The following is a 26,236-nucleotide window of genomic DNA, read 5'->3' as shown; positions in this document are numbered from 1 at the left end:
ACAGGTACATGTATGAGTATGAGATTAGATCACTCCATAACACCATACACAAAAATAATCTCAAAATGGATTAAAGACCTTAATGTAAGGATAGAAACTATCAAACTCTTAGAGGAAAACATAGGCAGAACACTCTATGACATAAATGACAGCAAGATCCTTTTTGACCCACCTCCTAGAGAAATGGAAATAAAAACAAAAATAAGCAAATGGGACCTAATGAAACTTCAATGCTTTTGCAAAGCAAAGGAAACCATAAACAAGACCAAAAGACAACCCTCAGAATGGGAGAAAATATTTGCAAATGAAGCAACTGACAAAGGATTAATCTCCAAAATTTATAAGCAGCTCATGCAGCTCAATAACAAAAAAACAAACAACCCAATCGAAAAATGGGCAGAAGACCTAAACAGACACTCCTCCAAAGAAGATATACAGACTGCCGACAAACACATGAAAGAATGCTCAACATCATTAATCATTAGAGAAATGCAAATCAAAACTACAATGAGATATCATCTCACACCGGTCAGAATGGCCATCATCAAAAAATCTAGAAACAATAAATGCTGGAGAGGGTGTGGAGAAAAGGGAACACTCTTGCACTGCTGTTGGGAATGTGAATTGGTACAGCCACTATGGAGAACAGTATGGAGGTTCCTTAACAAACTACAAATAGAACTACTATATGACCCAGCAATCCCACTACTGGCCATATACCCAGAGAAAACCATAATTCAAAAAGAGTCATGTACCAAAATATTCATTGCAGCTCTATTTACAATAGTCAGGAGATGGAAACAACCTAAGTGTCTATCATCGGATGAATGGATAAAGAAGATGTGGCACATATATGGAATGGAATATTACTCAGCCATAAAAAGAAATGAAATTGAATTATTTGTAGTGAGGTGGATGGACCTAGAGTCTGTCATACAGAGTGAAGTAAGTCAGAAAGAGAAAGACAAATACCGTATGCTAACACATATGTATGGAATCTAAGAAAAAAAATGTCATGAAGAACCTAGGGATAAGATGAGAATAAAGACGCAGACCTACTAGAGAATGGACTTGAGGATATGGGGTTGGGGAAGGGTAAGCTGTGACAAAGTGAGAGAGTGGCATGGACATATATACAGTACCAAACGTAAAATAGATAGCTAGTGGGAAGCAGCCGCATAGCACAGGGAGAACAGCTCGGTGCTTTGTGACCACCTGGATGTGTGGGATAGGGAGGGTGGGAGGGAGGGAGACGCAAGAGGGAGGAGATACGGGAACATATGTATATGTATATGTATAACTGACTCACTTTGTTATAAAGCAGAAACTAACACACCATTGTAAAGCAATTATACTCCAATAAAGATGTAAAAAAAAAAGATACACACTATTATATATAAAATAAACAACAAGGACCGACTGTAGAGCACAGAGAAATACATTAAGTACCTTTTAATAATCTATAATGAAAAATAATCTGAAAATAATATATATTACTGAATCATTTTGCTGTACATCTGAAATATTGTAAATCAACTATACTTCAATTAAAAAAACACATGATTCAACTACAGCTGTCTACAAGAAACTCACTTTAAATATGACAAGAATACACAGAAATGTAATTGAATTTTGCATTGTGATCTTGTAGTCTTAGAGTTTGCTAAACTCATGTATTAGTTCTAAGATTATTTTTTGGTAGATACCCTGGGAGTTTCTAAATAGATGATTATATCATCTGCAAACAGAAATAGTTTTATTTCTTTTTTCTGATCAGTAGGACTTTTTGGCAAGAAAAAAAACTTCCAGTACTACGTTGCATAAAAATGGTGAGAACATATATATATATTCTCGTCTTCTTCCAATTTAGGAGTAAAACATTCATCCTTGTACCATAAAGCATGATGTTAGGTGTAGCTTTTTTGGTAGATGCTTTTGATCAATTTGAGGAAGTGCCCCTCTTTTTTGCAGAGGGTTTGAATCATGAATGCATGTTGGATTTTGTGAAGTATTTTTTTCAGTGTCAATTGATATAATCATATAATTTTTCTTGTTTAGCCTGTCAATATGTGGGGCCAAATGTATTGATTTCTGAATGTTGAACAAGCCTTAAATAATGGCTGGAAGAAATCCCACTTAGTCATGGTGCTTAACTGTTTTATACATCATGGCATTTGATTTGCTAATATTTTGTTGAGGATTTTTGCATTTAATTTGATGAGAGATATTGGTCTTTAGGTTTCCTTTTTAGTGTTGTTTTGTCTGGTTTTTGTATTAAGGTGATAGTGGTCTCATAAAATAAGTTGGGAAATGATTCTATATCTCCTATTTTCTGAAAGAGATTGTGTAAAATTGGTGCTAATTCTTAAAATATGTGGTAGTTATTCAGTGAAACCATCTGGACTTGGAGATTTCTTGATGGGGAGATTTTAATTACATTGAGCTCTATGTATTTTTAAACTTCCTTTGAGACTTCATCTTAGACCTGTGGATTATTTTGAGGCATGCTATTTAATTTCTAAGTATTTGGAGACTTTCCTGTTGTTTTTTTCTGTTATTCATTTCTAGTTTGATTCCATTATGATCAGAGAACATACTCTATTATTACATTTCTCTTAAATTTGATGAGGCTTATTCCATGGCCCCGGATAGATTTTTATCTTGATAAATGTTCCATGGGTGCTTACAAAATGTGTACTCTGGTGTTGTTGGGAGTAGGGCTCTATATACATCAATTATGTTTTGTGGGTTCATCGTGTTGTTCAGTTCTTCTATATAGTTGTTGATTTTCCATCCAGTAGTTCTATCAATTGTTGCAAGTTGTTGAAGTCCCCAATTATATTTGTAGATATTTCTATTTCTTCTTTGTTTCATGTATTTTGACTCTCTGTTGTTTGGTGTGTACACATTTAGGATCGTTAGGTCACCCTGATGGATTTTTCCTTTATCATATCCATGTTCCTTCTGTCTCCAGTAGTTTTCTTTGCTTGGAATTGCATGTTATCTTATATTCACATACCACTCTTGCTTCTTTTTCATTAATTTTTGCATGGTGTATTTTTTTGCATTCTTACTTTCAACCTGCCTATTTTGTTGTATTTGAAATGAGTTTTTTGTAGACAGCATATAGTTGGGTGATATTTTATAATCCACTCTGTTAATCCCTGTCTTTTAATTGGTATATTTAGACCATTTACACTTAATGTAATTAGTGATCTATTAGTACTTAAGTCTGCCATTTTACACTTTGTTTTCTGTTTGTTTCCTGTGCTTATAATTCCCTTTTTCTCTTTCCTGCCTTATTGTGGGTAATTTGAAGATTTATAAAGGATTCTGTCTTTATGTTTTTGAGTATTTCATTCAGTATAGTGGTTCTTAGTGGTTGCTCTACGTAACTTACATATGTAAGTTATGACAGTCTACTGGTGTCAGTGATTTAGCACTTCAAGTGAAGTGTAGAAACTTTACTTCTCTTCAGGTCCATTTACGCTCCTCAGTTTTTTTTTAAAAAAAAGTTCTATGGAGATATAATTCATATGTCATACAATATATCCATTTAATATGTACAATTCAATGGTTCTTAGACTTCTGCAAACATCACCACAATCAATTTTAGAACATTTTCATCATCCCGAAAAGAAATCCTGTACCCTTTAGCAGTTCACCTCTAATTTCTGTCCAAGTCTCCCCACCCCCAAGAAACCACTAATTTACTTTCTGTCTTTATGGATTTGCCTATTCTGGGCATTTCATATAAACTGAATAAAAAAATATGTTACTGGCTTCTTTCACTTAGCATATTTTCAGGATTCATCCATGCTGTACAACACAACAGTAGTATTTCCAAATAATGCTCCATTGTATTAATGTGCCACAGTTTATTTATCCACCCAACAGGTGATGGATACTTGGGTTGTTTCCAGTTTTTGGCCATTATAAATAATGCTGTTATGAACATTGATGTACAAGTCTTTGCTTGAATATCTGTTTGAATTTTTTGGTTATATACTTGGGAGCAGAAGTGTTGGTTCATATGGTAACTGTATGTTTAGCATTTTGAGGAACTGCCAGATTGTATTTTTCCAAAAGGGCTGCATCATTTTACATTCTCACCAGCAGTGTATGATAGTTCCAAATTCTCCATGTCCTTGTCAACTCTTGTTATATCATCTATCTTGTTGAGTAGTCACCCTAGTGGGTGTGAAATTGTATCTCACCCTGGTTTTGAGCTACATATCCCCAATGGCTAATAATTTTGAGTATCCTCTCCACTTTTTCAATATAAGTACGTCTTAATAGTCTTAAGTATTTCCTGTACATACAGGAAATTGGACACTATATCAGATGGTGTTATAATTTTTGCTTCAACTATCAGAAATGATTTAAGAAGCTCATGAGAACAAACACAGCCTATGGTATTTACCCCTATTTTCACCATTGTAGTGTAGTTCTTTCCTTTCTGAAGTTCCAAGCCTTCAGCTGTTATCATTTCTGTTTATAGAACTTCTTTTAGCCCATCATTAAGTATAGGTTTGCTAGCAACAACAAATACTCTTCGTCTGAAAATTCCTTTGTTTTCCCCTAACTTCTGAAGGGATTCTCTTGATGTAGATCTGTGGTTGACATTTTTCTTTCAGCATTTGAAAAATGTTGTACCATTTCCTCCTGGCTGCTATGCTTTCAAATATGAAATCTGTTGACAGTTGAATTGGTGTTTCTCTATAAGTAATAACTTTTTTTTTTCTTGGCTCTTCTCAAGATTTTTTCATTATCTTTAGTTTTCATAAGTCTATGTTGTGTCTTGGCATGGATTTATTATATTTGGGCTTCACTCAGCTTCTTGAATCTGTAGCTTTATTTATTTTGCCAAATTTGGGAAGTTTTCAGCCATTATTTCTTTTTTTTTAATTAAAACATTGTGGTAAAATACACATAACATAAAATTTACCATTTTAACCATTTTAAGTGTACAGTTCAGTAGTGTTAAATACCTCCACATTGTTGTGCAATCTCCAAAACTCTTTCCATCTTGCAAAACAAAAACTTTATAACTATGAAACAACAACTCCCCATTCCCTTCTAACCCCAGCTCCTGTCAGTTATCATTATTCTTTTTCTCTCTATGAATTTGACTACTCTCAATACCTCATATAAGTGGAACCATACAGTATTTGTCTTTTTGTGACTGGCCTATTTCACTTAGTATAATGTCCTCAAGATTCATCCCTGTCGGAGCATGTGTCAGAATTTCTTTCCTTTTTAAGTCAGCCATTATTTCTTCAAGTCCTCTTTCAGTACTTCTTTCTCTCTGCTTTCCTTTTGGACACTGATGATATGAATGCTGGATCTTTTGTTACTGTCCCACAGATTGCCTGAGGCTCTGTTCTTTTTTTCCAGTCTATTTTCTCTCTGTTGTTCAGATTGAGTAAATTCTGCTGCTCTGACCTCAAGTTCACTGATTCTATCTTCTGTTATCTCCACTCTCTTATTGAGCCCATCCACTAAGTTTATTTCGTTTATTGTATTTTTCAGTTCTATAATTTCTATTTGCTTATTTTTTATGTAACTTTTTCATCTTTGCTGAGATTTTACATGTCTTTATTTGTTTTGAGAGATCTGTAATTACTTTTTGGATCATTTTTATTATGGATGCTTCATAATTCTTGTCCGATAAAATCTGATTCATCACAGCGTTGGTGTCTATTCTCATTCATGAATGATTTTTGGCTGTAAACTGGAGCTTTTTGTATACTACACTGTGACACTCTGGAACCTATTTATTCTTCTTTTTAAAGCAGGCAGTCCCTGTAATGACGTATACTGTGAGGGCTGGATACTTGTGTATGTTCCTGCTGCATCCCACTGACACGACTCTGGCAAAAGTGGGGCATTGAGTCATACTTCCTTATTGCAAATGGGTAGAGTGGAAGTTCAGCTACCTCCTTGGCTCTGCTGACACTATCCCAGTGAAAGTGGCACACTGACCCACAGGGCTCTCTGGCTTCTGTTATTTTTGAATGGGACTGTAAGCTCAGCTCCCCGGTGGGCCCTGCTGACACCAGGGGAAGGGGGGAGTAGCAAAGAACCAACTAGCTCCACCTTTTACCACCTTGTTAAGCCTCACTCATGCTGACTGGGGGTGGAGGCTCAGTTCCACACTGTGCCACACTGATACCAGGGGAGGGGGGATAAGTGTGCTGACCAACCCTGCCTGACACTGCCTCTTTCAGTCTCATTGCTGCCAGGTGGGTGTGGAGGTTCAGCTTCCCACTGGACCTCCCTGACACAAGGGTGGGGGGAAAAGTGGAGTGCTTACTAGCCCTGACATGTATCCTTCTGCTCAGTCTTTTTGATGTGGAGGGAGTGGAAGCTCAGCCTCCCTGTTGGACCCCACTGACATGGAGATGGAGGTGAAGTCCAGTGATGACTAGCCCTGCACTGCACCAAGTTGTTAAGTCTCCTTGCTTCTGGGTGAGTGTGGCAACTTAGGTTGCTACTGTACTGGGCTGACACTACTCTGGAAGGAGCATAAGAGCACTGTCTCTTTCTGCCAAATGATGGATTAGGACTGCCTGCTCAGTTCTGTCAACACTACCCCAGCAGTGGAATAGGAGCATACCACTTTTTTTTTTTTTGTGGCAAGGAACGGAGTGGAAGATTAACTTCTCACTAGGCTCCATTGAAGCTGTGGGGCAGTTGGGAGGGTGCATTTTTTCTTTTCCATTAGTGTTTTGTTGGAGTAGGGCAGGTATTGCCAAAAAGGCTTTCTGTTGTTAGGTGATCCTTTCTCTATTTCCTTTAAGTATGAGGTTCAGGCTTTTCTTAGAGCTCTTTTTGTCTGTGCCTGTTGGCAGTTATGGCTTGGAGGCTTCTGCAGTGCCTTGTCTGGGATATACAGGAGGCAAAAAGGAAACCAAAGGAGCCCACTGCTGTACTGTTTCTTAAGTTCTGAGGCATTCTGCCTTGCTCTTTCCACCTTTCAGTCTTATTTGTTGTGTTATGTTCAGGAGTTTTGGGTTGAAAGAGGGAGGACCTAGAAGAAATGGAGTTTCTTCACCTTGGCAATAATGTAAGTCCTCTTAATTTCTTTTTTAAGAAAAAAATCGGCAGAGCACACAACATCCTCAAAAATGGATTTTTTAATATCTAAGGGGATTTCTGATAGCAGTAATGATTTAAGGAATAAACCACAGTGAAAGAGTATCTGGGAAAACTTAAAGAGGTGGAGATTTACTAGGTTTGGAAAGCCATGCAAAATACCTTTCCTAATTTCACTGGAAATTTGTGGAATATTAAACTGATTACTCTTGGTGTGGCCCAAGTTCTCTTTCTTTTTTTTTTTTTTTTTCCTGCGGTACGCAGGGCTCTCACTGTTGTGGCCTCTCCCGTTGCGGAGCACAGGCTCCGGACGCGCAGGCTCAGTGGCCATGGCTCACGGGCCCAGCCGCTCCGCAGCATGTGGAATCTTCCCAGACTGGGGCACGAACCCGTGTCCCCTGCATCGGCAGGTGGACTCTCAACCACTGCGCCATCAGGGAAGCCCCCAAGTTCTCTTTCTATACAATGATCCTTTGTGGGTTTGTAAAGTTCTTTGTGTTTTGCGGGGGAAAAGATGTGAGTGGCAGGGAAACTTTGGCTCCTTGTATATATAAAACAAGATATGACATTCACAGTTACTGTTAAGTAAAATTAAAACGGTGGTAGAAGTAGGGTCCCATAGGAGGTTGCAATAGCAGCTGCTTTAAGTCTCAAAAGTAATGGCAGCAACATTTTTCTATACTCACGTTTCCAACTCTAAGTACTAGTGACTTTTACTTGTTGGGATTCTTGCTATAAAGGATACAATTTAAAATTCATCATTTCAGAAGAGGCCCATATCTTCATTTTACAACTCCTGTCTTAGATGCCATTTTCTGTCCTTAAACACTCCTCTCCCCCCAAAATCAGTACGCTTCAGATGCTGCTGCATTACTAGTACCACAGTGATTACAGCATTGGATATTACAGGGAAAAAGCAAGTGTCTGAGCCCGCTAAGTCACTTGGAGGCAGCACAGTTGAAAGAACTTTGGAGTCAAAAAGACCTTGGAGATCAATTCTTGCATTTGACACTAACTAGCTGTATGGCTTTGGGAAAATTACATAATCTTTTTGAGCTACAGTTTGTTCATCTGTAAAATGGGAATAATGCCCAATTTACAAGATTGTTGTGAAAATTCAATGACATAATGCACATAAAGTGAGGGCCCAAAGTTGGTGCTCAACAACTCTGAAAAAGCTTCTAGAGAACATGACCAATCTGACAGTTATATCTATATTCATCTAATATTTCTCCCGTTTGACCATGCTTCTGTTTCCTGCTTCTCCCATGACTTAAATTCAATCTCTGTGCTTATGTATGCTACAGCTTATGGGACAAAGAGCCATAATTCATTTAGAACAGACAAGATTGATATGCTCATTTTACCCTGATATTTATAATTACTTAATATCTCTAGTCTCCAGAGTAGAAGCCCAAGATGCTCGAAGAAAGGAAAAAAACAATAAAAACTTAAAAAAATTTCAATGCAACCTGAATATTTCATGCTCAATTCTCTTCTATTTTATAGTACAGATTTGTTTCTATAGTACAAGATTGTTTTTCTGGTGTAGAAATGGGAGAATTGAACTTAAATTTTGAGTTTTAATGGTATATTAATGATACTGTACATCACTGGCAATAATGTCCAACATTCTATCCAACCAACCTAAAAGGATTTAGTGGTAAAGAGAGATGGACATCACCAAAACAGCAGTTTGCTGGTGGGTCTACATCGTGTGGCTTTACTAAGATTTTAAACTTTCATTCAAAAAATTCAGTTTTAGGGCTTTCCTGGTGGCACAGTGGTTGAGAGTCTGCCTGCCGATGCAGGGGACACGGGTTCGTGCCCCGATCCAGGAAGATCCCACATGCCACGGAGCGGCTGGGCCCGTGAGCCATGGCCGTTGAGCCTGCGCGTCCGGAGCCTGTGCTCCACAACGGGAGAGGCCACAACACAACAGTGAGAGGCCCATGTACCGCAAAAAAAAAAAAAAAATTCAGTTTTAGCTTTTTCCACCCAGAGACAGTAAGGCAAGCTGATGCCCTGTAACCCCAGTGGAATGCTTATGGCTAGAAAAACCTTCCAGCCAAGCAGCTCTAAAGAAAGCCCAGCCTGCTCAAGATTCAGGCAAAAGAAGATCAATATGAATACTTTAAGATTAGGTCTAGAAACATCAAAAAGGCAAAATGAACACCTGCCCAGAGGAGCAAACTAAGACAAGGAAGACTTTATTTTTGTTCTTATTTTTCTCACCACCAGTAACTTCTGCTCAAATTATTTAACATCCCTGAGGTTGATGTAAAATATGCATGTAAAAGGAAAATAACCTCTATTTCATGTGCAGGGATGATATGAAGATTAGAATGCCTAGCACAGGGCTGGAAACATAGTAGGGATGCAATAATTTTTATGCAATAATTTCAACTCTGCTTAAAATTAATATAATTTCACAGCTGAAAGTCATCCAAGTTTTTTTTCTTTAAATGTGTAAGAGTTTTATTCTGGCAGAAATTTGATCTCATAAAGAAATCAGCTCAGACAAGTTCTTTTGCTGAGCTTTTCTGTAACTAAGCTCATCAGAAAAAGCACATATTGCAAGAGACTAACAGCTAACGTCATAGTTAAGTGTTACAGGATATTTACTATAGTAGGTCTTTGAAGGCAAAATTCAGTCAATTATTGAGACACCTATAGGTTGGTTACATGTTAAGGCACAGATATATCTATACAACTATAATCTCACTCTATTTCTGGCAACAACAAGACAGGAAGGATCAGTCCTTACAGAACGGTGAAGGAGAGTAAATACTGACTCCTTGTCTCGTGGTTTAGACAACCAGTTCTGCAGAAAAACTAAGATGGTAAAGGTAGATTACCATTGTCAAAAACGCTACGAAGACCTAAAATCATAGTAAAAAAAGAGATACTTGTACTGTGACCGAATATCAAATCACATGGGGAGTCAAAACATATCCTGGATTTTTCTTTTCTAAGTTGTAACAAAAGCAATTAAAAAAATGAGGAACACAAATGACAAAAGAAAAAATAGATAAATTGGACTTCATAAAAATTAAAAACTTCTGTGCTATGAATGATACCAACAAGAAAGTAAAAAGACTACCCACAGAATGGGAGAAAATATTTGCAAATGATATAACTTATGAGAATTGAATCCAGAATATATAAAAAGTCAGTATTAAAAAGTCAACCCACTTGAAAAATGGGCAAAGTATCGGCATAGACATTTCTCCAAAGATGATATACAAATAGCCAATAAGCACATGAAAAGATGCTCAACATCACTAATTATTGGAGAAATGCAAATCAAAACCACAATGAGGCATCGCCTCACACTGGTCAGAATGATTATCATCAAAAAGTCTACAAATAATAAATGCTGGAGAGGGTGTGGAGAGAGGGAACCCTCCTACACTGTTGGTGGGAATGTAAATTGGTGCAGCCACTATGGAAAACAATATGGAGGTTCCTTAAAAAATTAAAAATAGAGCTACCATATGATCCAGCAATCCCACTCCTGGGTATATATCTGGAAAAAATGAAAACTCTGATTCGAAAAGATACAAGTACCCCAATGTTCATAGCAGCACTATTTACAATAGCCAAGATATGGAAACAACCCAAGTGCCCATCGACAGATGATTAGCTTAAGAAGATGTCACACACACACAATCTAATAATACTCAGCCATAAGAAAGAATGAAATATTGCCATTTGCAGCAACATGGATGGACCTAGAGAATATTATACTTAGTGAAGTAAGTCAGACAAAGACAAATATTATATCACTTATATGTGGAATCTGAAAAATAATATAAATGAATCTATACAGAAACAGATTCATAGACATAGAAAACAAACTTATGGTTAACAAAGGGGAAAGGGGGGAGGGATAAATTAGGAGTATGAGATCAACAAACTACATAAACTGGATAAGGAACAAGGATTTACTGCTTAGTACAGGGACTTCCTTGGAGGTCCAGTGGTTAAGACTCTGTGCTTCCACTGCAGGGGGCACAGGTTGGATCCCTGGTCGGAGAACTAAGACCCTACATGCCACGCAGCACGGCCAAAAAATAAAAAAGTAAATACTGTTTAGCACAGAAAGCTATATTCAATATCTTGTAATAAACTATAATGGAAAATAACTTGAAAAATATATATAACTGAATCACTTTGCTGTATACCTGAAAGTAAAACAATTTTGTAAATCAACTATAATTTAAAAAAAAAAACAGTGAGAGATCACCTCACACCCACTATAGATGGCTATAAACAAAAAGGCAGATAATAACAAGTGTTGATGAGGATATAGAGAAATTGGAACCCTAATATACTCTAGTGGGAGTATAAAATGGTGCAGCTGCTTTGGAAAACAGTCTGAAGGTTCTTAAAAGCTAAAACATTGAGTTACCACTTGACCCAGAAATTCTACTTCTGGGTATGTACTTAAGAAAGCTGAAAACACATTTTCATTAAAAACGTGTGCGTGGATGCTCATAGCAGCATTATTCATAACAACCCAGAGTGTAATCAACTCAAGTGTCCATCAACTGATGAATGGATAAAATATGGTATATCCACGCAATGGAATATTATTCATCCATAAAAGGAATGAAGTACTGATATATGATTCAACATGGATGAACTTTGAAGTCACTATGCTAATTGAAACAAGCCAGATACAAAAGGACAAATATTCCATTTATATGAGGTACCTAGAGTTGTCAAATTCACAGAGACAGAAAAAATAGTGGTTACCAGGTACTGGTGGGAGTGGAGAAGGGGGAGTAGTAGTTTAATGAATACAGAGTTTCTCTTTGAGAGGATGAAAAAGTTTTGGAAATACAGAATGGTGATGGTTGCACAACATTGTTAATGTACTTTATGCCACTGAATTGTATCCTTAAAAATGGTTAGGGGCTTCCCTGGTGGCGCAGTGGTTGAGAGTCCGCCTGCCGATGCAGGGGACACGGGTTCGTGCCCCGGTCCGGGAGGATCCCACATGACGTGGAGCGGCTAGGCCCGTGAGCCATGGCCGCTTAGCCTGCGCGTCTGGAGCCTGTGCTCCGCAACGGGAGAGGCCACAACAGTGAGAGGCCTGCGTACCGCAAAAAAAAAAAAAGTTAAGATGGTAAATTATATGTTATATATATTTTACCACAATAAAAAAGGAATGAAGTCTTTATACATGCTACAAAATGGATGAACTTTGCAAACATTATGCTTAGAGAAAGTCGAACACAAAGGACCACATACTTTATGAGTCCACTGATATGAAATGTCCATAACAGGTATATCTATTGAGATAGAAAGTGGATTAGTGGTTGCCTAGGGCTGAGAGAGGGCATGGAGGAGTTGGGGAATGACAGCTAAGGGTTTCTTTTGTGGTGTTAAAAATGTTTTAAAATTGATTTTGGCGGTTGTTGTGCAACTTTGTGAACATTTTAAAAACTACCTGGTTGTACACGTTAAATGGATGAATTATATAGTATGTGAATTATATCTCAATTTAAGCTGCTTTTTAAAAAATGAGGATTATAACAGTCAATGATTAGTGAACAATGTATTACTTAGGTGCGTTGGGATTTTGCTATGAACGTTATCATATGTAATATATGTATATTACTATGTTTAGCTATTTTAATAACATGTTCTATTTTAATTTTTTAAAAAGATAAAAGTGAGCTACTATCATTTTCTCAAATAAATTCCATCTGTGTCTAAAGGCTGGCAGTTTTGACTATACTGATAAAGGTCAAAGTACCTTGTCACTATATCTGCAAACTACAAAAGAAGCCAACAGGAAATGAATGTTCTTCTGAACATTGGAATTGCAAATAAAATCACATCTTAAGAACCTCATATTTACATGGTGTTTAATTTACAAAGCACTTTCTGATATATTTCTGATGTACTGATCCTGTTAATATCCTTGTGAGGTGATCAGGATGGGTGTTAGGCCATCACTTTCCCTTGCCCAAGAAATTAAACAGAGGTTTGATCCACCCAAGTCCCATAGCTTGTTAGTGGCTGAACTAGATCTGAATACTAAATCTATTTTCAACCAATGCTCTGCCTAATCTACCATTCTATTCAATAAACTAGATCACACAGTGCTCCATAAACAGGAAGCATTTCTATATAGCAAAAGCAAATTAAAAATGTGAAAAATATATAAATAGGCCATTAACATAAAGAACTCTCACAAGTTGTCCATTTGTGTTTCTAACTCCAATTTATCTTTTTGTGATATCTGAACAAGTGCACTATTTTATGTGCACTTACGGCTTTTAAACAAGGCATGAATAGCATAAGACAAACTCAGACAGGGTTTCGGGCACATGGGTTCTAGGTAATAATTTTGTTGTTAAGCATTTTCTGAACATGTGCATTGTATTACTTTGGAATTAGACCTAGACATGGTCTCTTACTTCACGGAACTGCCAATGTAATGGGAGGAGGCGGCAAGACAAAACCAAGTAAGTGACCAATAAAGAAACAAATAAATTTGAATTGAGGAGTAAAGAGAGTCAGGTTAGAAGAAAAATGATAATGCGCTGGAGGGTAGATAGGATGGCTCTGAACAATGACAGAGAGAATTTCAGAAAAGTCTTGATTGGAATGCCTAGTTCAAGCCTGCCATTTCACTGTAAAAGGGAGAGGAAAGAGATCCTAATCAGCACAGCAGTAGGAGTGCAGTTTGCATTTATTTTTCTCATGCAGGTCTCAACAAATGCAAGGACTGGAATTATACAGAATATGATTTAAAAATTCATTGGTATGTTTCCTAAGAATATGATGTTGAATGAATTTATTTCATTGAATGGACAACGAGGAAAAATGTCAAATTATTTGATGTTTGTTCCAAGAAATGCATCCAAAATCTTTGAACTTGTCAATCAATAATGTGAAGAAAGAAGATAGCTTCTGTAATCTCCATGGCACTTAGCCTAACCTAGGGGAAAAAAAACCCCCTTATTCCTTTATCAATGATTTTTATATAGTGCCTTAGGCAATCTGGAAAGAATATTTTCAAGATCACACACATAATCCAACTAAGTCTGACCTTTGGATTCTTTTTTCCCCTTATAACTACCTCCATTAAACTGTTTCCTAAGAATAGAGAGAAATCTATGATTAAAGAAAAATGGATTCATCTTGTTTTCTCCAGATCATTACATGCCTATCAGAATCCTGCTTCATAGCCACTGGGAGAAATGATCAGGTACTTTGTTGGAGATCGATACACTGAAACAGTGATTCTTAGTTCTCGTTTTACAATATCCCACTGGGACTCTGACGTTTTTTCCAGGGGTATTAGGAAATTCTTGAAACATTAATTTCAGTTCACTTTAGCTTTTAGTATAAATATATGCCAAATGGCACTTCTCTGGGGGAGGAGAAGGAGTCTTGGCCAGGAGAAGAAATCCAAAATCCAGCTAACAATAGAGTATTGTAACTCCAGGGGTGGGAATTGCAGCTTTAGCTCTCTGCTTGGCACGGACATCAAGCCATGACCCTCCATTGCTTCTCTGGTGTCAGAGAAAGGGAAAAAGAAGAGGCATAACTTTGACGCTCACATTTTAAAACCTTAAAAACACATATATCTAGAAATTCTATAATACTTAATTGTTAATAGTGGCTACGTCTGGGAACTGAGGTGTGGTGTTACTTTCCCTGTGTTACATCATAAATTCCTCTAATGCTTTAACTTGATTTTAGAAGGAGCACGTGTTGCTCTTGTACTCATTAAAACTTTCAACTGAGGTTTCAGAAGCCAAAAATAAAATAAATCAGAATTATTAAGCCAAAAAAGACAAACTAAATAGCTTTAATTCTGAAAACAGCTGGTTATAATATAAAGACTAGTGCTACAGAATTCTTATACCACCAGTGTCCAATAGAAATGTAAGCCACAAATTTGAGCCACATATATAATTTAAAATTTCTATTAGCCATTTTACAAAAGTAAAAAAAAAAACAGGTGAAATTAATGTTACACTTTAACTCAATATATCCAAAATATTGCTTTTTTGAGTACTAAGTCTGAAATCTGCTAGGTATTTTACATTTACAGTATATCTTAATTCACATTGGCTATGTGTATCTTTATTTATTTAGTTTTTAAAAACAATGTAATAAGCACCTGGGAACTAATCACCCAAAACAAAAGCTAGGACTTTGTAAACAACATACATCTGATTACATGTTTCCTTCTTATTCTCATTTCCCTACCTCTTTCCTCCATCCTTTATCCCAAACCTTGTGTTCATCATTTCCTCAATCTCCTTCTCATATAATTGCATCACGTTGATATGAACTCCTAAAAGAGAATTAGCTGTTTATAACTTCATATAAAAATTATTAGGCTGTGTTTAATATTTTGGGAATTACTTTTTTTTCAGTATTCAATTAGGTTTGTCATTATTATAGGCCCAAGGTGACTTGTTTCTTAATTGCATTTAATACATACACGGGTTTTTCAATTTTTTCCGGTTTTATTGAGGTATAATTGACATATAACATTGTATTCAGTTAAGGTGTACAATACAATGATTTGATATATGTATAAAGTATGAAATAATTACCACAATGTTTAGTAAACATCCATCTCCACAATTACAATTTTTCTTCTTGTGATGAGAACTTTTAAGATCTACTCTTAGCAATTTTCAAATACACAACACAACACAACATTGTTAACTATAGTCACTATGCTGTGCATTAAATCCCCAGGATTTATTTATCTTGTAACTGGAAGTTTGTACCTCTTGACCACCTTCACCCATTTCCCCCACTACCTAGCCATGGCCTCTGGCCAATCTCTTCTCTGTTTCTTTGAATTTGGTTTTCTTAGATTCCAAATATGAGTGAGATTATACAGTACTTGTCTTTCTCTGTCTGACTCATTTCACTTAGCATAATGCCCTCAAGGTCCATCCATGCTGCTGCAAATGGCAAGATTTCTTTCTATTTTATGGCTGAATAATATTCCATTATATATACATATATGTGTGTGTGTGTGTATACACATACATATATACACCACATTTTCTTTCTTCATTCATCCGTTGCTGGACACTTACGTTGTTTCTATGTCTTGGCTATTGTAAACAGTGCTGCTGTAAATATGGGGGTGCAGATAGCTCTTCGAGATAGGGATTTCGTTTCCTTTGGATATATACCTAGAACATATATAGGTTTTTTTGTGACAACTTCAACATAAGGAACTTACTTTTTATAAGCTTAAAATACATTGGTAAGATTCATCCATACCTCTAAGTGTTGCTAGAGTTCATTGGTTTGACTGCTGTCTAATATTTCATTGTATGAGTATATCACAGTTTATCCATACACTATCTTGTTGATGGGCATTTAGGTTGTTATATTTTTGTCTGCATATTCTTGTCTAAATCTACTATTGTATACACGTAACAGTTTCTTTTGGGTAGAGATCTAGGAATTCACAATTCTTACCGAAATGAAACAGCTATATAGCGGATGAGGGAGCAGGCAGACAGAGATCAGCCAGAGAGAGTTCCAGTATGGGTTAGAACCAGTAGGAAGAGCAACTGGTAGGGATGGTGTTGCTCGTGGAGGCCCCAGAAACGTTGTGAGTGGCAGTTGGTTCTAGTTTTCCAGTCTTACTTTGCTCTACTGGGCTGCACCATGTGCAGTTAAAGCTTTGAACAGTAGCAGTGAGTAAAGCCAGGCCCTACTGATAAAGGTTCCCATACAAATTTTGGCAATGCCAACACATCTAGAGAACTTGGGTCCTGTGTTCCCAAACTCTCCACCCTTGTCCGGTTCTTGGTGGTCAGTCTCTTTCCTCTGCATCCCTTAAATTGTCTTTCTGCACTGGGCTATGTGCAGGTATATACTGGAGGTACTGGCGAGGTAAGACAAAAACTTGACTTTTGGTGTATATGAAAGCATTCTCTGAGAGTGGGGGAAAGATGGAAAATTCTAAAATAGAGTTATTTTTCTGTCCTAGACTGCATTAAATTCATCCCTATGAGCACAGTAAAAAATAACCTCTAGGAGTTAGGGCTTAGCATAGCTGGTTCTAATGGAAAAACATGAATCTGGGATTGGTAGCTGGATCAGCTACAAGGGACTGATTCTGAAGGAAGAGGGGCTGAGGAATTTATATAAAGTTAGGAATGAGAAACAGCAGTAGGAAGTTTAAGGCCTAAGCCAGGGGCCTGGTAATGAAGAAAGGGGGAATTACACAGGTGCATATGGGGATACAGAACTCAGATTTGCTCAGGACTTTACATTTTGAAAAGCGCTTTTCAAATCACACTATATTTAATCCTCGCAGTAATCCAGTGAAGTAGGTATTACCATTATGCCACTTTATAGGAACTGAGGCTGAAAGATTAATATGCATGTTCACAAAGTTTCATAGCAAGTAAGTAGCAGACCTGCAACTTGAACCCAGGTCCCTAAACACAAAACCAAGGACTGTTTTATTGCTCCAGTGATTTACAGCTCAGGTATTAAAGTGTGTTGCTAATGCTTTGCTGCTAAGTACTGAAGTAATGATTTACTTAAATAAAAACTGGAATAGATTTAATGGTGTTTCTGTAATAGTGCCACTCTCATTTGCATTCTGATAGGTTTTCTTGAGCAGGAAAGAAAGGAACCTAGTTATAGCCAGCATGCTAGAAAAATGCGTAGAACTCCAGGGACCCCAGGAAGGGAGTCTCGCATGTCTATTCAAGCTCTGAATTACGCTGATAAAAGGTCAAGATCCGCCACACTATATACCACAGTAGTCAGAGAAGTAATCTAATTTGGTGAATGAAAGGTGAAATAATAAATATATACAATGTAATTTTTATTTCTTCATTTTTGTTTAACTTTGAGAATGGAACATTGTGTACATTGCCCAGAATTGCCCTTTGAAGAAGCTGTTTGTGCAGGAATAGAACTGGAAAGGACCCACAAGTTGCTCTCTCATGAACAAATTTTTATAACAACTCCTTCCCTCAATCTCTCAATGACTTACCAAGTATTTGTTATTATATACAACTCCTGTGGCTTCACAGATATGTGTATTGTCCACTGCCTGTCTCTTAAGATCTTTCTAATGCAGTTTTCTCGATTCAAAGAGGGGAATGCTTTAGCATGGACCTGTAGTATGTTTTCTTTCAATCTGCAAACATTCATTAACTACTTGACTGTTTGCTTGTCCTAGCTAGTTGCCATGCTGAGGTAGAAGGAATCCCTAACCTCTTGTGACTTATCATCTAGCTGGGAAGATGAGAGAAGTACATGAAAGAGATCTAGAAAATGTAAGTGTTTCAAGCATGTACATGGAAGAATGTAAACTAAGGAGATAAAGCTATCTGGCTGGAGGTTCATTAAAGCCATGAAGCTTTAGAACTGGATCCTGAAAGGATGGATAAGGATTAGAAGGAAGTAAGAAGGTAGTCCAGGAAGGGGATTGATTTAGTAAAATCAAGAGGCCGTAACCAGCAAGATCTGGTGAAAAAGGTAAGACCACTTACATTGCTGCTATGGTTGCCACCATGCCAATGTTATACGATACACTAAGCATAAGTAGACCTTTCATTTTCTTGGAATTCCCTATTTCTTTGAAATCCCCAAACCAATAAACTCTTATAAACTATGTTGCTTTATGTGTTCAACTTTTATGAGAAGTAACAATTCATATCTGTACATCACTGTATAGTTTATATAATATCTGCATATACATCATTTTTGTTTGACCCTTACAGCAATCCTGTGTAATGACATGGAGGCTGACTTGCTACAAGTTAGAGGACCAGCAAGTGCAGAGCTCAGGACGTCAGTCCAGATCAGATTCAGTCCAATCATTAACATTTACATGTTGTTTTGACCAATAATTGATATTCATAAATGATATTCTTTTTTTTTTTTTTTTGCGGTACGCGGGCCTCTCACTGTTGTGGCCTCTCCCGTTGCGAAGCAGAGGCTCTGGACGCGCAGGCTCAGCAGCCATGACTCATGGGCCCAGCCGCTCTGCGGCATGTGGGATCTTCCCGGACCGGGGCACGAACCCATGTCTCCTGCATTGGCAGGTGGACTCTCAACGACTGCGCCACCAGGGAAGCCCATAAATGATATTCTTAAGGTCCTAAGATTCTGATGTATACCTTGCATCAGGAATTATTAAATTATGCCTTGGGTCATTTTTTTATGTTTAGCATATTTGGTTGTTATTCAAGATTTTTTAAACTCGTATGAAATATTTTAGAACATATAATCTTTAAGATGGCTACTAGTAGAGTTGGTTGAATACTGTCCTTCAGATTTCTTTTCAATTACAATGCTATACAGTCCTCACTTGGCGGCTTCATGCACAGTGAACACCTCACTTACTTGGCACCACATAAGAGGTTCCACAGAAGTGAGTTTTCTGGGTAACTAAAGCTTACTCCACTGACAGCAAACTTTGAGATCTGGCAGAAAACTTTCTAATATATTTTGAGACTTCCCCGTCTTGTCATGTTAGAGTTGTCTATTACAGGATAAGCATCACTATGAAAATCCCCTATTGGACCATACAGTGAGGTGCTCAGTGTCTTACCAAGGCATGCAGGGAAGTTTGAACCCCTACATTAATAGTCCCAAGTGACTTCACTTTTCTGGTTATTCCGTTTTTAGAATTCTTATTTTCTTCATGCTGCTAACTGTGCCTTCTTAGGGTATCAGTTTTCTCACATCTGGTAGACCCCTTTTCCCATTCTCATTGGTCATCAGACAACTAAACTCAGTACATCAGTAAGTAACCTTTATTTTATTTTTTGTGGTACGCGGGCCTCTCACTGTTGTGGCCTCTCCCGTTGTGGAGCACAGGCTCCGGACGCGCAGGCTCAGCGGCCATGGCTCACGGGCCCAGCCGCCCCGTGGCATGTGGGATCTTCCCGGACCGGGGCACGAACCCGTGTCCCCTGCATCGGCAGGCGGACTCTCAACCACTGCGTCACCAGGGAGGCCCAGTAACCTTTATTTTATATACAATGCTAAACCAAAAGGCTTAGTGAGGTTGTTGCCACCCTTCTCTCACAGGTGTAGAGTAAGAGGCCTCAGTGGATTGAGATTTTGTTCCCAGATCATTGGGTTTCATTATCTCTCCTTTTGGGGTTTTAGGTTGTGTTCTGGATTTTGGAGGTTGCTAAATAAAAGAGCTCTGACTTATCAGGGTATATTGAGAATAATTATATTTTGTTTACAAAACTCACATTGTGTATATTTCTCCAAGATGGACAAAAGCAGATGTAACTTAAACTATCAGTAGTAATAGCAGCTTGTGATATCCAATTTTTAATTCTTAATTCATTGGTGGGAGAAGAAAAAGAGCACTCTTAAGACAAACCTTATTGAAAACAAATACTCTACCTGAATCTTTAACACAGCTTTATATTTTTCTAAGTGCTTTAGCATGTATTATCTCTTTGATCATCACAATCCTGTGAAATAAACAGGATAGCTTCTTCTCTCAACTATAAAAGTGGCTAAGAGATTGTGATATTTGATAAAAAGCATTCTCATTTTTCTACCCCAAACTTGAGAAATAGATGGATTAGTACTATTCTCATTTTACAGTTGACACTAATAATTACTAACTATTGAGCATCTGTAAGTGCCAGCATTGAGTTAGGCATTTTACTTTATCTTTAGTCCTTTTAGCATTAAAGGAAGGAAGTATTATTACTATATTTAGGTCATGAGAAAACTTAGGTTATATGACTTGACCAAGGCCACAAAGCTAAAAGTAGTAGAGCTAGAATTTGAAATTAGGTCTCTGTGATTTTAAATTTTAAATCAGGTATATGTGGCTTTAAATTCTATGCTCTTTCCTTACCCCAAGCTATCTGAGAGAGAGAAACCAAGGGTCAGAAAGGTTGCATCTTGATATCAATAGAGTATTTCTTTCTTGTATATATGATTTCTTCCAGGCACCTGGAGCTTTACTGTACTACGTTTGGGTTTTGTTTCTGATAGCTTCTGGATTTTGCATACTATGCTAGGGGGTAGGAAGAACAGATTATATTCAAACCGCTGAACTGAAACTTGAAAACAACCTCTGAGATAAAATATTTGTACCACAAATATACTCCCTTCTCCTTTAAATAGGTGACAATGTAAACATGTGCTTTTAAAGAGCTTTGGAGATGACTTGCAAAGATAATGTACTATTATGGATCAATGACTTTATGACTCCGGTAAGAAATTTGTTGCTTCTTTTGAACAAAATAGAGATTTAAATGTGTGACCTGAAATATAAAATTTCATCTTTGGAAGCTATGCAATTCATACTTTAAAATTTGATCATTTCAGTGTAGTCTTTTTTTAAAGAGTGATGAAACATATCTGAAATTCGAGGAATCAAATTGCTGTATTTACAATAACTGAACATCCTCTCAGCAGATACCATGAAGCTATCATGAGAAACACATTCTTTTTCCACTTCCTTTTTAAGAAATCATATTTCTAAACAGATTAGGATCAAAACATAGTGAATTACCAAGTCAATCTTCTTCCCGCTCTTCTGGCATAATGTAAGATAATGATGAGCTGAATTTCATTTATAAAGATGACACTACTAACTTTCTGGCAGCAGGCCAGGCCCATGAGTTGTTTTGCTATAGGGAGAATAGATCTGCACAAAGTCACCTTCTTCCTAGTATACCACTTGCCAAATAGCACAGATTGGTTAGACCCCTGAGTTGGGGTATATAGAACTGCAGTGAGGCTACACCCTAAACAACTGACCTAATGCATCACAGTACTAAGTTCATTAAAGGGGGTGTATACTGGAAGCAGTGGTAAAATGCAGCTAAGATTCATAAGCCCACAGCAAAGCATCCTTGGTATGTCACCATTTCAAAAATAGCTTTCACTAAAGTTCTCAACATGTTAATGGCATGGGATCTATGTCTTCTAAGTCAGTTTGAAGTCCTCAACAAGAAAGAGAGTAGGATCGGATCAGTCACTGTTTCTAAATTACACTGAGGGTCTAAATGGTGCTACTTTGCACCAGAGATTAGGAAGTAGAAGATCAGGAAAATTAAAACTGCTACCAAAGTTAAGAACAATCATACATGTCTTACCTTTAGTAAACAAGGAAGAATTATATTTGCCTTGCTAATATTTACTTCTCAAGTGTATGGAGGGTAGGGGAGAGATGCAGTAAGATGGGTAAGATGCCAAAATAATTTGGGATTAAAATACCATTGATCAAATGCTTGAGTGAGCATTGGAAAGCCCTGAGGTGGTTCTGGGCTCTAGTCACACTTTCTCTGCTCAAAGGTTCTGGCTTCCCTCAGTCCTTCCTCCAAGTCTCCTATGTTACATATCAGGTTTCCTAAGCCAAGAGGAGAGCCAAAAAATGCAGGGGATTGGTTAGCTTTGCACCTGCTGCTTCCTTTGTCAGAAATGCACCTTCTACTTTTCTTCATCAAAGTCTCATTCATCCTCCAAAATCCAATTCAAATGTCACTTCATTCATTCATATATGCATGCCTAGTATGTGCCAGCCATTGTGCACTTCTCCTTGGAGATGTATTTAATATATTTGGCCATTCTGTGGCCCCTTTCCCTGTGCTTCCACTGCAATCTTATCAAACCTCCATATAAGTACTTATCGCCTCTGGAAAGTATTTATAAGGTTCTCTCTTATGAAAACAATGTGCTTCCAGAACTAAGGAACCTTATCTTACCCATTTGTGTATCCCTGGGTGCAATATAATACAGTGCCTTGCACAGAGTAGATGGTTAATAAATCTCTAGCTATTCTCTCCCTCCCTTTCATTTATATTTGCTATTTTCTACTTACTCTTGTGACTTGATTCTCAATCCTTCGGCCCCTATTACTTTACTCAGACTTCCCTGACCAGTGTTGCCAACAACAAACTTCTTACTGAATTCAATGGATGGACAAGACACACTTCTTCCATTAGGCTTGCTAAATTGGTAAAATGTAAGCCTAGAGCTGCTAGTAGCTATTTCTGCCACCTTATAGGGAGAACCTGCCTGAAGAATAAGGCCAATATAAAGGGAAGCAGAACTGAGAAAGTCCTGATGACATCATTTGAGCTCCAAGATGAAGCCATGTTTTAAGACAACTTTGTCAGAGACTTTATAGTTAGAAATGAGCCAATAAATCCTATGCCCTCTTTAAAACAAAACAAAACCAGAAAACAAAAAAAAACCCCTTAATCCAGTTTAGGCCAGCTATCTGTCACCTGTAACTGAGAGAGTCTTAACATAGCTCATGATCTCCATATCTATATTTCCAGACCAGATATTTTTCCTGAGCTTCAGATACATATCTCCAACTGTTTATAGGTTTTCTCCTCTTGAATTGCCCATAGGGACCTGACACTTGACCTGTCTAAAAACACTCATTTTCCTACTCGGATCATTATCGCAGTAAATAGTACAGCACCTTGCCAGAAACCTGGGTGGCTTCCTTGGCTCCTCTTTTTCTCCCCTCAGTCAAATTTTTAATTTTTTAATTAAAAATTAAAATTTTTTCACTTAATTTTTTCTACCTACTAACTAAATCTGTCTACGTCAGTCTCCATTGCAGCTATGTTAATCTAGCCACCGCCATCTCTTATGTGTATCATTGCATCAGCCTTCTAACTGCCTTCTTTGTCTCCCTCATGCCCCTTCCAGTCCATTTTTCTCCCCATTTTATACAATTTTTCCTGTTACATTTAAAAAATAAATTACAGTAGCACAAGCTTACTGTAACAAGTCAAACAATTCAGAACTGTACAAACAATCACTAAACAGTTCTCGCTTTCCTATCCAACTTCCTTCTACCTGAGGTAATCATTAATTCACTTGGTGCCTCTGCTTCCCACCACTGTTTCTACGTAATTATATATCTATAGCTATAACTATATAGTTATAAACATTCTTAGGGTTTAAAAATCTTTGTCTCTTTTTTTACATCTTTATTGGAATATAATTGCTTTGTAACATTGTGTTAGTTTCTGCTGCACAACAAAGTGAATCAGCTATATGTATACATATATCCCCATATCCCCTCCCTTTTGAGCCTCCCTCCCACCCTCCCTATCCAACCCCTCTAGGTCGTCACAAAGCATTGAGCTGATCTCCTTGCTGATGGCCCACTAGCCATCCATTTTATATTTGGTAGCGTATATACATCAATGCTACTCTCTCACTTTGTCCCAGCTTCCCCTCCCTCCCTGTGTCCTCAAGTCTGTTCTCTACATCTGTGTCTTTATTCCTGCCCTGCTACTAGGTTCATCAGTACCGTTTTTTTTTAGATTCCATATATATGCATTAGCATATGGTATTGGTTTTTCTCTTTCTGACTTACTTCACTCTGTATGACACTCTCTAGGTCCATCCACTTCATTACAAATAACTCAACTTCGTTCCTTTTTATGGCTGAGTAATATTCCATTGTATATATGTGCCACATCTTCTTCATCCATTCATCTGTCGATGTACATTTAGGTTGCTTCCATGTCCTGGCTATTGTAAATAGTGCTGCAATGAACACTGTGGTGCATGTATCTTTTTGACCTATGGTTTTCTCAGGATATATGCCCAGTAGTGGGATTGCTGGGTCATATGGTAAAAATCTTTCCCTTTTCAATGAAAATGTGATAGTATTATACATATTACTCTGAAACTTGCAGCAAAAGAATATGCCTATTCTTTCAGATGCATCTATAAAACTCTAACTCATTCCTTTTAATACCTGTATAATATTCAATATTATGGCTATGTCACAATTTAGTCAATCAACCTTTTCCTTATTCATAGAGATTAGGGTTATCCCTCTCTTGCCACTAAAACAGTGCTATAATAAACATCCTTATATATATTTGACCTATGTAGTGTTGTTATACATGTAGGATAAATTCCCAAAACTGTATCAAAGGTATTCTAATGTTTAATTTTACTAGAAAGTTGGATTAATATCCAAAAATGGGTGAAACAACTTATATTCTCAAATGTGATACATCACATTAACAGAATGAAAGATAAAAATCATATGATCATCTCTAAAGATGCAGAAAGCATTTGACAAAAGTCAACATCTTTTCTGATAAAAAAACTCTTCACAAATTAGGTATAGAAGGAATGCATCTCAACTTAATAAGGGCCATATACAACAAGCCCACAGCTAAAATCATATTTAACAGTGAAAAGTTGAAAGCCTTTCCTCTAAGATCAGGAACAAGATAGGATGGCCATTCTCAACGCAGTACTTGAAGTCCTATAGTCAGAGCAATTAGGCAAGAAAAAGAAATAAAAGACATCCAAATTGTAAAGAAAAAAGAAAAATTGATTCTGTTTGCAGATGGTATGTTCCTATATATAGAAAACCCTAGACTCCACCAAAAACCTGTTAGAAATAATAAACGAGTTCAGTAAAGTTGCAGGATACAAAATAAAAATACAAAAATCAATTGTGTTTCTACACACTAACAAGGAATTATCCAAAAAAAGAAATCAAGACAAAGATCCCATTTACAATAGCATCAAAAAGAATGAAATACTTATGAATAAATTTAGCCAAGGAAGTGAAATAGCTGTACACTAAAAAGTACAAAACACTGATGAAAGAAATTGAAAAAGACACACAAAAAATGGATTAGAAGAATTGGTATTGTTAAAATGTCCATATTACCCAAATCCATTTTTAGATTCAATACAATCCCTATCAAAACTCCAATGACATTTTCCACAGAAATAGAAAAAAACAATCATAAAATTTATATGGAACCACAAAAGACCCCAAATAGCCCAAGCAATCTTAAGCAAAAAGAACAAAGCTGGAGGCACTACATGTACTGATTTCAAAGTACATTACAAATTTATAGTACTCAAAACAGTATGGGCCTGGCAAAAAAGAAGGCATATAGACCAATGGAACAGAATAGAGAGCTCGGAGATAAATCCACGCATTTATGGGCTATTGATTTTCGACAAGGGTGCCAAGAGCACAGAAGGGAGAAAGAATAGTCTCTTCAATAAGTGGTGCTGGGAAAACTGGACATCACATGCAGAAGAATGAAATTGGACCCTTATCTCATAGCATATACAACAAAACCCCTCAAACTGGATTAAAGACTTAAATACAGATGTG

General features: G+C 37.2%; 1 protein-coding gene across 4 annotated transcripts in view; it reads right to left on the bottom strand.

The window, feature by feature from the left end:
- The window catches only part of EDA (ectodysplasin A), a 371,558-nt gene that overhangs the window by 66,211 nt on the left and 279,111 nt on the right, over positions 1-26,236 (bottom strand). Inside the window, exons 3-4 of one of the 4 annotated variants that reach the window (XM_079910469.1) lie at positions 16,188-16,286; positions 15,274-15,424 (exon numbers count right to left, since the gene is read on the bottom strand). The exons of the other annotated variants lie outside the window; for them this stretch is intronic. Of the exons in view, the coding sequence (XP_079766595.1) occupies positions 16,195-16,286 (92 nt within the window). The 3' untranslated portion in view covers positions 15,274-15,424; positions 16,188-16,194. Of the gene's footprint in view, positions 1-15,273; positions 15,425-16,187; positions 16,287-26,236 lie in introns of those variants that run through there. 4 annotated transcript variants of the gene reach the window in all.

Source organism: Stenella coeruleoalba (assembly GCF_951394435.1).
Source record: "Stenella coeruleoalba genome assembly, chromosome: X".
NCBI lineage: Eukaryota > Metazoa > Chordata > Mammalia > Artiodactyla > Delphinidae > Stenella > Stenella coeruleoalba.
The sequence above is the reverse complement of the archived record's forward strand: the minus strand, read 5'-3'. Positions and strand labels throughout refer to the sequence as shown.